At 43.5% G+C, this 13,705-nt stretch overlaps 1 protein-coding gene across 2 annotated transcripts in view; it reads left to right on the top strand.

Moving 5' to 3' along the window:
- Nono (non-POU domain containing octamer binding) overlaps window positions 1–13,605 on the top strand; it is a 30,461-nt gene extending 16,856 nt beyond the window's left edge. Inside the window, exons 4-12 of one of the 2 annotated variants that reach the window (XM_090326844.1) lie at window positions 2,630–2,823; window positions 4,657–4,958; window positions 6,750–6,845; window positions 6,945–7,141; window positions 8,356–8,440; window positions 8,803–8,905; window positions 9,626–9,665; window positions 9,871–9,980; window positions 12,579–13,605. In XM_090326844.1, the coding sequence (XP_090182970.1) occupies window positions 2,630–2,823; window positions 4,657–4,958; window positions 6,750–6,845; window positions 6,945–7,141; window positions 8,356–8,440; window positions 8,803–8,905; window positions 9,626–9,665; window positions 9,871–9,980; window positions 12,579–12,713 (1,262 nt within the window). In that variant the 3' untranslated portion in view covers window positions 12,714–13,605. Of the gene's footprint in view, window positions 1–2,629; window positions 2,824–4,656; window positions 4,959–6,749; window positions 6,846–6,944; window positions 7,142–8,355; window positions 8,441–8,802; window positions 8,906–9,625; window positions 9,666–9,870; window positions 10,002–12,578 lie in introns of both variants that reach the window. The other variant, XM_090326843.1, reaches the window with a different exon arrangement.
- The last annotated feature ends 100 nt before the right edge of the window (window positions 13,606–13,705 follow it).

Here is a 13,705-nt window from a genome sequence, read left to right as displayed (position 1 = left end):
GCCATGAACTCAGGGCCTGAGCACTGTCCTTGGACTTTCTCGAGACTAAAGCTCTACCACTTCAGCCTCAGTACCACTTCTGGCTTTTTTCTATGTATGTGGTACCAAGGAATTGAACCTGGGCCCTCGTGCATGCTAGGCAAGCACTCTACCACTAGGCTAAACTCCAGGCCCCCTAATACTCTTTATGATAGAAAAGGACTGATTAGCTTAAATCAAGGAAGGTACAGACTGATAGCAGTGGTGTATTTTTCGTTCTTCTGTGTTGGCCCATTCCACTGCTGTACAGATGTCTCTGTTTTACTTTATCTCTGCTTGGTTCGTAGAGATAGTCATAAGAGACTATGGAACTGAAACTTAAGATACTAAGTATAATATTTAGCTAGAATTTTTTTTCTTGAACTCAGGGCCTGTGCGCTGTCCCTGAGCCTATTTGTGTTTAAGGCTATCACTCTACCACTTGAGTTACAGCACCCCTTCTGTTTTTTTCTGTGTATGTGGTACTGGGAAATGAATTCAGGGCTTCATGCATACAAGACAAGCACTCTAACTAGCTAACTACCCAACCCTTAGCTAGAATTTTTTTACGTATGTATGTATAGGTGCTAGTACTGGGGCTTAAACTTGGAGCCCTTGGTGCTGTTCCTTTGCTTAGTCTTAGCTGGGGATTCTGCCAACCACCACTTTTTTTTTTTTCGGGGGTGGGAGGGGCTGGCCCTGGGGCTTGAACTCTGGGCCTGGTTGCTGTTCCTGAGCGATTCAGCTCAGAGCTACCGCCCTACCCCTGGAGCCACAGCCCCATTTCCTGTTATTCTTAGTGATTAATTGGACATAATAGTCCCTCATCTTTAGTGCCCAGGGGCTGACTTTGAACCATGATACTTAGATCTCAGCCTTCTGAGTAGCTAGGATTACAAGCATATGCCACTGTTCCAGCACCCAGCTTCCTGAGTCCTTTTTTTTTGCCAGCCCTGACTTGAACTCAGGGCCTTGACACAGTCCTTGGGCTTTCTTAAAGCTAGAACTCTACCACTTGAGCCACAGCACCACTTCAGGCCTTTTCTGTGTATGTGGTACCAAGAACTCCAGCCTGAGTGCATGCTAGGTAAGCACTCTACCACTAGGCCAAACTCCAGGTCCCTGTTCCTGAGCATTTGGGATAGTGCTCTCCCACGGTAGCCACAGATCCCCTTCCAGCTCTTTTTGTGGTTAGAGATAAGGAGCTCTTACACTTTCCTGTCTGGGCTGCCTTTGAGTGGAGATCTTCAGAACTAAGCCTCCTCAGTAGCTATTGTTATAGTCATGAACCACCAGTTACACAGCCCTCTGCCCTGTTTTTCTAGGGGGGATCTGTTAAGGGAGTTGAACTCTGGGCCTGGGTGTTGTCCCTGAGCTCTCCAGTTCAACGTAGTGCCCAGTATGGCTTTGAATCACAATCTTCAGATCTCTGCCTCCTGAGTAGCTAGGATTACAGGTGTGAGCTGTGGCGCCATGCTCTGGGTCTTTGTGCATGCTAGGCAAGCACTCTACCACTAGGCCAAACTCCCAGCCCTCCTGCCCATTTTTAATCAGCAAAAATCTTTTATCTATAGGACAGGAGAATGGCCTAGTGGTAGAGTGCTTGCCTAGCATGCACAAAGACAAAGGTTCGATTCCTCAGTACCACATACGTAGAAAAAAAAACAGAAGTGGTGCTGTAGCTCAAGTGGTAGAGCTCTAGCCTTGAGAAAGCCCAATGACAGTGCTCAGGAAATGGACCCAAGCCCAGGACTGGCCAAAAAAATCTTTACATGTTTTCTGTCCGTACTAAGGTTGTAAAAATTAAGAGGTTAGGAAAATGGAGTATTTGTTTTAAATTTCAAAATCTGATTCCTTTTAGATAGGATTCCTTGAATTGTGTGATTTTTATGGTAGTTGCTTATTTTGTCTCTGTTTTAGCCTAGCCCAGTTTTTTTTGTGCCAGTTTTGGGGCTTTAGCTTGCTCTGGTCACTGTCCTTGGGCTTTCTTAAGGCAAGCGCTCTACCACTTAAGCCACACCACCACTTCTGGCTTTTTCTGTGTGTGTTACCAAGGAATCGAACCTAGGGCTTGGTGAATACTAGGCAAGCACTCTACCACTATGCTATGCTCCTGGCCACAGGCCTGGTTCTTGATGCATAGTATTGAGAAGCCCATTACTCGCATCTCTACAAACTACTTTAACAAACCTTTTTTTTTTTTTGTCAGTTCTGGGGCTTGAATTCAGAGCCTGAGCACTGTCCTTGGGCTTTTTTTCCCCTCACGGCTAGAGCTCTGCCACTTGAGCCATAGCACCACTTCCAGATTTTTTTCTATGTATGAAGTACAGAGGAATTGAACCCAAGTCTTTGTGTGTGCTAAGCAAGCACTCTACCACTAGGCCAAACTCTCCCACCCTGTGTTTTCTTTTTTGTTACTGGGGGTTTAACCCAGGACATTTGCCACTGAGCTACTTTCCCAACCTACTTTCAAAAACTGAAGTGTAATTTACTATTAAGTGATTTAGTCTTTTTATTGCAAGTATGGTTATTATCTAGCAGTTTAAGAGTCTTTGAAGATGTGACTGTAGTTCTCTTTCCCCAATGTCTGAATGACTCTGTCTTTTCTCAGATGAAGGCTTAACTATTGACCTGAAGAATTTCAGGAAACCAGGAGAGAAGACCTTCACCCAACGTAGCCGTCTCTTTGTGGGCAATCTTCCCCCTGACATCACTGAGGAAGAAATGAGGAAACTATTTGAAAAATATGGGAAGGCAGGAGAAGTTTTTATTCACAAAGATAAAGGCTTTGGCTTTATCCGCTTGGTATGTAAATGGGCTTGGGACCTATGCTTTAAAGTTAGGGAAGCAAGCCATGTAGGCACACAGCTCATGCCTATAATCCTAGGTATTCTGGAGGCTGGGATGTGAGGAGCAAAGCTAGCCCAAGAAAGGACCAGAGACTCTTATCTCCACTTAACCTCTAGAAAACAGGAAGTGGAACTTGGCTCAAGGGTAGGGTGGTAGCCATGGAACCTAGTTCAAGCTCCATGATTCCCCCCCCCCCCAAAAAAAAAAGGTAGGGAAGTAAGTTTTATTTGGTCCTGCAGATTTTGGGTTCTGTGTGGTTATTTGCCTAGGATCACCTAGGACTTAAAATATGCCCTTTGTAATTTTCTTTTTGTTGCCAGTCCTGGGGCTTGAATTTAGTGCCCAAACACTGTCCCGTTTAGTTTTTTTTTTTTTTCCTCAGGTCCATAGCTCTACTTTTTGGTGGTTAATTAGAGACTAGCCTTATGGACTTTCTTGCCAGGGCTGGATTTGAATTTCAGTCCTAAGGTCTCTCAACCTCCTAAGTAGCATCTTGGAACTTTCATTTTCCTCTGTTGTTGGGCTTGAAGAACTCTGGGCTTGGACACTGTCCTTGAGCTCTTCAGTTCATGGCTAGCACTTACCAATTTGAACCACAGCGACACTTCAGTTTTCTGGATGTTAAGTGGGAATTAAGTATTATGTTTGCCCTATAAGGCTTTGAATTGTGATTCTCAGATCTCAGCCACCTGAGTGACTAGATTATAGATGTGTGCCACTGGCACTGACTAATGGATTTCTAGTCTTTATTTCTCTCTCTCTCTCCCCCCTCTCTTTTGCCAGTCTTGGGGCTTGAATTCAGGGCCTTAGGTACTGTACTTGGGCTTTCCTCAAGGCTAGTGCTCTACCACTTGAACAAGAGCACCATTTCTGGCTTTTTCTGTGTATGCGTACTGAGGAATTAAACACAGGGCTTCGAGAAAGGAAAAAAAAAATGATGACCATGTAAGGTATATGAACTTGTAGAATTTTTTTTTATTTTAGTCAGGTAGTGTAACCAAAGAATTTCCTGGAACACATGACCAATTCTATATCTGTCTATATTGCATGTGTGCGTGCGTCTGTAACACCTAGTATTTATTGGCTTAAACTTAGGACTATATAGTTGCTTGGCTTTTTCAATCAAGGCAGGAGTTCTATCACTTGTATTTTACCTACACTTCAGTATTTTGCTGATTAATTGGATGTAAAAGTTTTCTGGGCTGTTCTAAATGTATTTTCTCAGCTCTCTGCCCCTGACTTGTTAGAATTATAGACATGGGCCACCAAATCCTGGCTCATATTTTTTTATTTTGAGAAAAGTTCAGGCTAGCCTGGAAATTGTTTTGTATTCCAGGCTAACTATACTATCCATCCTCCCACCTCAGCTTCCCAAGTGTTGGGATTATAGGCACACAACAACATGTCTGATTCACTATTTGTTTTTCTTCTTTTTATTGCTCATTCTAGTGCCTGAACTCAGGCCTGCACACTGTCCCTGAGCCTCTTTGTTCACAGCTAGCACTTTATCACTTCAGCCACAGCTCCATTTCCAGACTTTTCTTGGTAATTTATTGGGATAAGGGTCTCAGAGACTTTCCTGCCTGGACTGGCTTTCACCTGGGAACCTCAGATCTCAGCCTTTTGAGTAGCTGGAATTCCAGGCATGAGCTACCAGCTCCTGGCTTCCATTTTTTTCTTTGTTTGTTGCCAAGGTATTTGGAGAAAACATTTTTATTTTATATTATGTTAACTATAAGCTTGGTGACTGTTTAGGTAGTCTTGGTTACACTATTTTAATTTTCTTAGGAAACACGTACCCTTGCGGAGATTGCCAAAGTGGAGCTGGACAACATGCCACTCCGTGGAAAACAGCTGCGTGTGCGTTTTGCCTGCCACAGTGCATCGCTTACTGTTCGTAACCTTCCTCAGTATGTCTCAAATGAGCTTTTGGAAGAAGCCTTTTCTGTATTTGGTCAAGTGGAGAGGGCTGTAGTCATTGTGGATGATCGAGGAAGGCCCTCGGGAAAAGGCATCGTTGAGTTCTCAGGGAAGCCAGCTGCTCGGAAAGCTCTGGACAGATGCAGTGAAGGTTCTTTCCTTCTAACCACGTAAGTGAAGGAAGGATTTCAGAAATAAACCTTGGGGTCCTGAGTGAACATCTAGTAATCATGTAGCTGTGTTCATTCAAAGCTTCTAGATATTAATACAACATTTCTAGTAGTTTTGTACAAGCGTATATCACACGCTCACATAATGAACACATACGGGAGTTTGGACTAGTGGTAGAGTGCTTGCCTAGTGTGCACGAAGATCCAGCTTCAATTCCTTAGTACCACATACATAAAAAAACATGAAGCAGTGGTGTGGCTCAAATGGTAGAGCTCAAGCCTTGAAAACCCAAGGACATGGCTCAGGCCCTGAGATTGAGCCCAGGCTGGCAATAATAATAATAAGAATAAGAATAATGGGCTGGGAGTGTGGCCTAGTGGTACAGTGCTTGCCTAGCATTCACAGAGACCTGGGTTCGATTCCTCAGTACCACATACATAGAAAAGCTGGAAGTGGTGCTGTGGCTCAAGTGGTAGAGCTCAAGCCTTAAGGAAAATGCTCAAAGACAGTACTTCGGCTCTGAGTTCTTGCCCCAGAACTTGCTAAAACAAATAATAATAGTACATTAAACACATGCAAAAAATAAAGAAGAATATATATAGTTTAGATACTAATTGACCTCTTCTGGTAGGATTTTCATACATGGACACGTATGTGTGATATATGTATATATTTACACATACAAACGTGTACTTTTGTACATGGAAACACCTGCAAAACACATACATTATAGATAATAGTTTTTGTGTAATATTGAGGTTTGGAATTAGAGCCTTATACTTGCTAGGCAAGCAATCTACCACTATTTTTTTTTGGTCAGTCCCAGGGCTAGAACTCGGGCCTAAACACTATCCTTGGGCTTTCCCAAGGCTAGAGCTCTACCATTTGAGCCATAGCACCTCTTCCAGCTTTTTTTTATGTATGTGGTACCAAGGAGTCGAACCCAGGTTTTTGTGCATGCTAGGCAAGCACTCTTATCACTAGGCCAAACACCTGGCCCCAAGCAATCTGCCACTTTTAAGTTGATTGTATATGTATTGTGGTGGTACGAGGGATTGAACCCAGGGCGTCATTCTTGGTAGGCAAGCACTCTTCCACTTGAGTACTTTTGTTCTTATTTGGGTTTTAAGATAGGGTCTAAGTTTGCCTGAACTAGAGTTAAACTCTGTGAAGTTGTTTTTTGGACTAGGAGTTTGGCCTAGTGGTAGAGTGCTTGGTTAGCATGCAAGAAGACCGGGGTTCGAATCCTCGGTACCACACACATAGAAAAACCTGTCAGTGGTGTGGCTCAAGTGATAGAGCTCCATCATTAAGAAAGCCCAAGGACAGTGCTCAGGCCCTGAGTTCAAGCCCCAGACTAGCAAAAAAATGCTATTTGTAAAGTTGTTTTTTGAGCCTATAGATGACACATCCTGTTAGCCCCCATTTCACCATAATGCCATTAAAAGGACTTGGTTACTTGAGGTCAGGTGTAAAGACTCCTAGGAATATGCTCAGTTGCCCAGTTGTGAGTTTTTTCCAATCCTGGGGCTTTAACTCAGGCCTGAGCACTGTCCTTGTGTAGTCTTAAGGCTAGTACTCTGCCACTTGAGCCACAGCACCACAGTGGACTTCTGTGTATGTGGTATTGAGGAATCAAATTCCAGTCTTCGTGCATGCTAGGCAAGCACTCTACAAGTAAACCATGTTCCCAGCTTCCAGTTGTAACTTTTATTACATCATTGCAGTGTGACAGTTATTTGGAGGCTGCCTGTGGGGTATGATTTCATTAACCTCCTTCTTCTATCCAGATTTCCTCGGCCTGTGACTGTGGAGCCCATGGACCAGTTAGATGATGAAGAGGGGCTTCCAGAAAAGTTGGTTATTAAAAACCAGCAATTTCATAAGTATGTGGTCTTGTTGTATTCCCTATTTGGGGTTACCATATTCTTGAGGAACGTTGGTTATATGTGTGGACACAGTAATCATGGGAATGTTGTCTCTAGGGAGCGAGAGCAGCCACCCAGATTCGCACAGCCTGGCTCCTTTGAGTATGAATATGCCATGCGCTGGAAGGCACTCATTGAAATGGAGAAGCAGCAGCAGGACCAAGTGGACCGAAACATCAAGGAGGCTCGTGAGAAGCTGGAGATGGAGATGGAGGCAGCTCGCCATGAGCACCAGGTCATGCTAATGAGGCAGGGTATGTATAGGCCAGAGAGCCTGAAGGCTGAAAATATCAAATGGCTTTTATTCAGGAATTTATCTCTTGGGGCTGGGAGTTTGGCCTAGTGTTAGAGAGCTTGCTTCACATGCACGAAGTCCTGGGTTCTCCGTACCACATACATAGGGGGAAAAAAGCCAGCTGAATGTGATGGCTCATCCCTGTAATCCTAGCTACTCGGGAGGCTGAGGTCTGAGGATCAAGGTTCAAAGCCAGCCCAGGCACAAAAGTACCTGAGACTCTTATCTCTTAATTAACTTCTAGAAAAACAGAAAATGGGGCTTGGTTCAAGGGTAGGGTGGTAGCCTTATGCTGAAAAGCTCAGGGATGGTGCCCAGGCCCAGGGGTAGGGCAGTAGCCTTGAACTGAAGAGCTCAGAGACAGTGCCCAAGCCGAGTTCAAGCCACATGACCCTCAAAAAAAAAACCCAGAACTGGTGCTTCGGCTCAAATGGTAGAGCTCTGAGAAAGCCCAAGGACAGTACTCAAGCCCTGAGTTCAAGCACCAGGACTAGCAAAAAAAGGGGGGAGGGGAATTTATCTCTCTCAATAAACAGAGACATAATAAAATCTCTGCTTTTAGTCTGTGAAGTATCTTGTTGGTTTTGATCAGTAAGGGGGCCTTAGAGGAAACCATAGGTTTGACTTCATTTTTGAAATCTGGCCACTTTGGATGGCTACTGAGATTATGATTATGTCTTGTCTTTTGTATTTTTTGGTTGGTCATCAGTTTGAACTCAGCCTGGGCTTTGTCACTGAGCTCTTTTGCTCAAGGTTAGCACTTTATCACTTTGAGCACATTGCTCTACTTCCAGATTTCTGGTGGCTAAGTGAAGTCTGGGCTGGGAATGTGGCTCAGTGATAGAGTGCTTGCCCAGCATGTATGAAGCTCTGTGTTTGATTCCTCAGTACAATATAAACAGAAAAGGCTAGAAGTGGCACTGTGGCTCAAGAGGAAAAATGCTAGCCTTGAGCACAGAGAGGCTTAGGGACAGTGCTGGGGCCCTGACTTCGAGCCCCAGGACTGGTTTAAAAAAAAAGTCTCACTGACTTTCCTATCCAGACTAGCTTTGAACCATGCCTCCTGAGTAGCTAGAATTAAGGCATGAACCACCAGTGTCCAGCTGTGTGTGTGTATGTGTGTTGTATAAAAATCCTTGTTATTAAGGGAAGTACACTCTCACCTGTTTGTAGATTTGATGAGGCGTCAGGAAGAACTTCGGAGAATGGAAGAGCTTCATAACCAAGAAGTTCAAAAACGAAAGCAGCTGGAGCTCAGGTAACTTTTTTTCTTTTCTTTTTTTTTTTTGGAGCCTTTTTTCTTATAGCTCTAAAAGATTATGAAGCCTCACTCTTAGCTTCCTACACCTTTGCTACCTCATACATTGTAAAAATATCCGCAAATATTTCTTGGCTGTTTCTCAAGTTTAGCTGCCTGTGATCCTGGGCATTAACCTGTGGTTTCACCAATGAACAAGTAACCAAGTGCTAGTCTCCTGCCACTCCTCTGAGCATTGCTTTAGTTCCTGATGGGCTATGATAATCTTCAGTAGGTTCATCTTCTTAGCTCAGTTTCCTGGAAAGGTAACATGCCTAAGTTCTGGAATGCCTCTATCTTAAAATACCTTGGTGGTTGTGTAGGCAGGAGGAAGAGCGCAGGCGCCGTGAGGAAGAAATGCGGCGACAGCAAGAAGAAATGATGCGGCGACAGCAGGAAGGATTCAAGGGAACCTTCCCTGATGCGGTATATCTCCCATGTGCCCATGATATACCAAAGCTAGTTGTGATTTGATGAACCCACCATGGAATGAATGTCTGTTGGGATGCCAAGTTACGACTAGTTCTTCTATTTATTGTCTTTTGCCAGTACTTAGGCTTGAACACAGGGCCTGAGTGCTGTCCTTGGGCTCGAGCTCTACCACTTGAGCCACAGCACCATTTCCGGCTTTTTCTATGTATGTGGTGTCAAGGAATCAAACCAGGGTCTTCATGCATGCTAGATAAGCACTCTACTACTAGGCCAAGCTCTCGGCCCTATGACTAGTTTTTCTATGCTATAAAATGTTCATAGGAAGGAATGGTAAGGTTTGAAGAGGGGTCCTGCCTCACAGGAAATTTGGGATGGAAATTTGGAACCATTGTGTGCTATTTATATTCTGTGACAAACAAGTGTCCTGTATCTGACTTGGTTAGGGTACTGCTCTCCTTGCGGTTGTAAGGGTTGGAGCCCAGGAAAAAGTTGACTTTCTCTTTCTGTTCCTAATAAGAACTTGGAACATTCAGATCATCTCTGTGACCTGAACTTCACTATGCAACTCACAAGGGGCTTTAGTGTTCTTCAGCTAGGTCTCAGTGCTCTTGGGATATGTGACCAATATTTACCTCACTTAGTGTGTGGTCCTCAGTAGATTGTGATAGAGTGCATTGCTGTTTTGGACTGTCTTTAGTATATTTTGTTTTTCAGAGAGAGCAAGAGATACGAATGGGCCAGATGGCTATGGGAGGTAAGGATTTAGATTTCCTTTTTTGTCTCTGTGGTGCACTATGTGCTTTTCCTAACTAGTCCAGATTTAAAGAGCTGACATTTCCAAGAACATTATTAGGGCAGTGGGTATAACATCGTAGTCAACAGATCTTACTGAATTCTTTCCTTTGATATAGAAAGAAAGGGTAAGTCTCCCCTGTACTGACCATGCTCTTCTGTTCTAGGTGCTATGGGCATAAACAACAGAGGCGCCTTGCCCCCTGCTCCTGTGCCAGCTGGTACCCCAGCTCCTCCAGGACCTGCCACTATGATGCCAGATGGAACCTTGGGACTGGTAATAAGCTGCAGGAGACTGGTAATAAACTAAGTGACTAGTAGGAGGAGAAAGGACTTTTTCTTTGTAACACCTGTATTTATCTACTTCAGTTTTGCTACAGATGTCAGTCTTTTTAGAACTACTAAAAGTATAACTTAAAAGTACGGGTGGGTATGCTGGTACTGGGGCTTGAACTCCGGGGCCTATCTTATTGCTTGGCTCTTTAGCTCAAGACTGGCACTCCACTACTTGTCCTAGCTGGCTTCAAACCTTGGTTCTCAGATCTCAACCTCCTGAGTAGCTAGGATTATAGGCATGAATCACTGGTTTGGAGCCATGCAGTTTAGTTTTTAATTTTTTTTATTTAGTGGTATTGGTGGTGTGGGGACTTGTACTTTTTAGGCTTCCTACCATAGGAGAGATGACATAGACCTATTTTCGATCTTAAACAAATACAATATTAAACTATACTTCTTTGTGTGTCATGCCTGGGATATGGAATCTGAATAGCTAAGATTATAGGCATGAGCCACTGACACCTGGCCCAAAATTTATTTATTTATTTATTTATTTATTTATTTATTTATTTATTTATTTATTTTGGTCCCAGTCCTGGGAGCTGGAATTCAGGGCTTGATGCTGTCCCTGAGCTGCTTTGGCTCAAGGTTAGCACTCTTACCACACAGTACCTTTTTTTTTTTGTCAGTCATCAGCTTGTACTATGGGCCTGGGCATTTTCCCTGAGCTCTTCAGCTGAAGACTAGTATTCTACCACTTGAGCCACAGCACCACTTCCGGTTTTCTGGCAGCTACTTGCAGATAAGGATCTCATGGACTTTGATGCCCAAGCTGGCTTTGAACTATGATCCCCAGATCTCAGCCTCCTGAATAGCTAGGGTTACAGGCTTGAGTCATCAGCACCGGATTACACTTCTGACTTTTTCTGTTTATGTGGTTTTGAGAACTTGAACACAGGGCTTCATGCATGTTAGGCAAGCACTCTATCACTAAGCCACCTTCCCAGCCAAACCAGTTTTTTTTAAAGGGAGTCAATAAAAGTTAGACAATATCACATCAATTGCATGTGAATCCAGAGGTTTCATAGCTCTTATGGTCCAGGTTGTATTGCTTCTAGTATCAAAAGGATCATTACCTGACTTTTGTGACTGTAATACTTCTGTATATCACCTTTATAATAAAAATTTTAAGTTAGAGGGCTGGGATGTAGCTCAGTGACAAAGTGTTTGCCACGTAAGTGCAGTGTCCTGGATTCCATCCCCAGTACCATCGAAGAAAAGACAAAAATAAATACAGTTTTAAAAACAAATGAAATGTTACAGGTAGAAAACTGGCACCAATGGCTCATACACGTATAATCTTAGCTACTCAAAGAGACTGAGATCTGAAAATCTTGATTCTAGCCCAGCCTAGTTTGAAAAGTTTGTGAGGTTCCTATCTTCAGTTAACCACCAAAAAGCCACAAGTAGAGATGTGGCTCAAATGGTAGAATTCCAGCCTTGAGTCAAAAAGCTAAGGGACAGCATCTAGGTCCTGAGTTCAAGACCCAGTACTACTCCCTCAACTCAAAAAATAAAGATAGAATGATTAGGTCGGCCCCTCAATTCACATACGCTGTTTCTTTGGGTCATCCACTAAGTTTTTTTCATTTTTTAGCTATATTATCATTTTGGCATTCTTGGGACTTAAACTCAGTGCCTGGGCATTGTCCCTGAGCTTCTTTTTATTCAAGACTAGCATTCTACCATCTAAGCCACATTCCCAGCTCCCTGTATTCTTTTTTTTAATTTTTGCCAATTCTGGGCCTTGAACTCGGCGCCTGGGCACTGTCCTTGGACACATTTTGCTCAAGGCTAGCATTCTGCCACTTGAGCCACAGCGCCACTTCCAGCTTTGTCTCAGTATGTGGTACTGAGGAATCACCAGGGCTTTGTGCATGGTAGGTGAGCACTACCACTAGGACATGCTCCCAGGGCTTCCCGCCCCCGGCGCGCATTGTATTTTGTCTTTTTTTTTTGGTGCCGGTGGTCAAACCCAGGACATGTTGCACTTGGTAGGCAAGCACTTTGCCCTTGAACTACATCTCTGTATCCCAGCCCTGCTTGTTTGTTTCTTTTGCCAGTCCTGGGGACTGAACTCAGGGTTAAGGCACTGTCCTTGAGCTTTCTCAAGCTTGGAGCTCTACCCCTTGAGCCACAGCACCACTTCTGGCTTTTTTTTCCCCAGTGTATGTGGTGCCAAGGAATTGAACACAGAGTTTCATGCGTGCTGGACAAGCAATCTACCACCAGGCTATGTTCCCAGCCTTGTTTTTTTTTTTTAAACTGTATTTTTTTGTCTTTTCTCTTTACACTAGATTAGAGTTTCTTATACTTGTTTTGTTTTGGCAGTGCTAGGGTTTGAGCTCATGATTTACAGGCAAGTGTGCTAGCACTTGATGCTACCCCCAGTTTTTGCACTAGCATTCTAAGCTGACTTGGACACCATCCCTAATATCTCAAGCCTTGAGTAGTTGAATGGAAATAGACTTTGTCTGAATGAATGGGAACCTTAGGACATAGGTTCTATTGTAATGTTGTGCTCTTTTTCTTTTTTAAGACCCCGCCAACAACTGAACGCTTTGGCCAAGCTGCTACAATGGAAGGAATTGGAGCAATTGGTGGAACTCCTCCTGCATTCAACCGTGCAGCTCCTGGAGCTGAGTTTGCTCCAAACAAACGTCGCCGATACTAATAAAAGTTACATGTCTGGTTTCCCAAAACCCTGAAAAGAAGGACCCTTTTTGGACTAGCCAGAATTCTACCCTGGAAAAGTGTTAGGGATTCTCCCAATAGATAGATAATTTCCTGCCTGTGCTACTCTGGCGAGTTATATTTGGAGGCGGAGGGCAAGGGGAGGGGTGATAGTTAAACAGTCAGCTCTGTGTGGTGTATTGTTCAATCAATTGTGTGGTGCATTCCTGAAGTCTCCGTGTATAATTGTTGGGGCTTGGATAAACCTTATCAAACTGGATCATTAGCCCTGATATCTTGATCATTCCGCCTTTTTTTTTTGTCAATCATGTTTCATTCGCTCTTATCCCCTACATCCTTCAACCCAGAGACACTGCCACATATACCACAAAAAAACAAACATCCCCCAATGACCTAGCCTCATTTCTCCATTCACTCCCAGGTGAGAATTCAGGCAAATGTCCAGAGGTCACAAACTGCATATGTACGGTTTTGTTATAGCCCATATATCACCCCTTCATGTCCTAAGAAAGGCATTTTTCTCTTAGAGGTTTTCATTTTAGCATATCTTAAAAGCAAAAACTTGTGTTAACTTGCCTCCATCTTTACATTGGGTAAGGACAACCCAAAAATGACCCTCTTGTGTCTATGATGTTGACCTTCACAGCTTTTCTTGATAGGCCTAGAATAAACATGGGAACAGGGTTGCTGTATGCTGATGGTCTTGACAGTAGCTCTTAGCCTTGCCTATCTTAGGTAGTTACCGCTGTGCATTTTTTTATTGATGTGTTATGTTTGATTTGTCCCTAATACCTGAAAATTTGGAGTTTTTCTGAGAAATGGATGAATAATGCAGCATCAACTTATTAAAAAATACATTTTAAGCCTTTTAATTTTCTGTGCTATTTTTGAAGGGGAAGGGAGGGTGGGGAGTATCTTGGGAGATGAGCACAAGTCTCTGTAAGATAAAGCCTTTGACTTTGAAATATTAGT

Source organism: Megascapheus bottae, chromosome X (genome assembly GCF_031878675.1).
Source record: "Megascapheus bottae isolate mThoBot1 chromosome X, mThoBot2.hap1, whole genome shotgun sequence".
NCBI classification, from domain to species: domain Eukaryota; kingdom Metazoa; phylum Chordata; class Mammalia; order Rodentia; family Geomyidae; genus Megascapheus; species Megascapheus bottae.
Note: the sequence above shows the minus strand (reverse complement) of the source record. Positions and strands in the feature narration are given on the sequence as shown.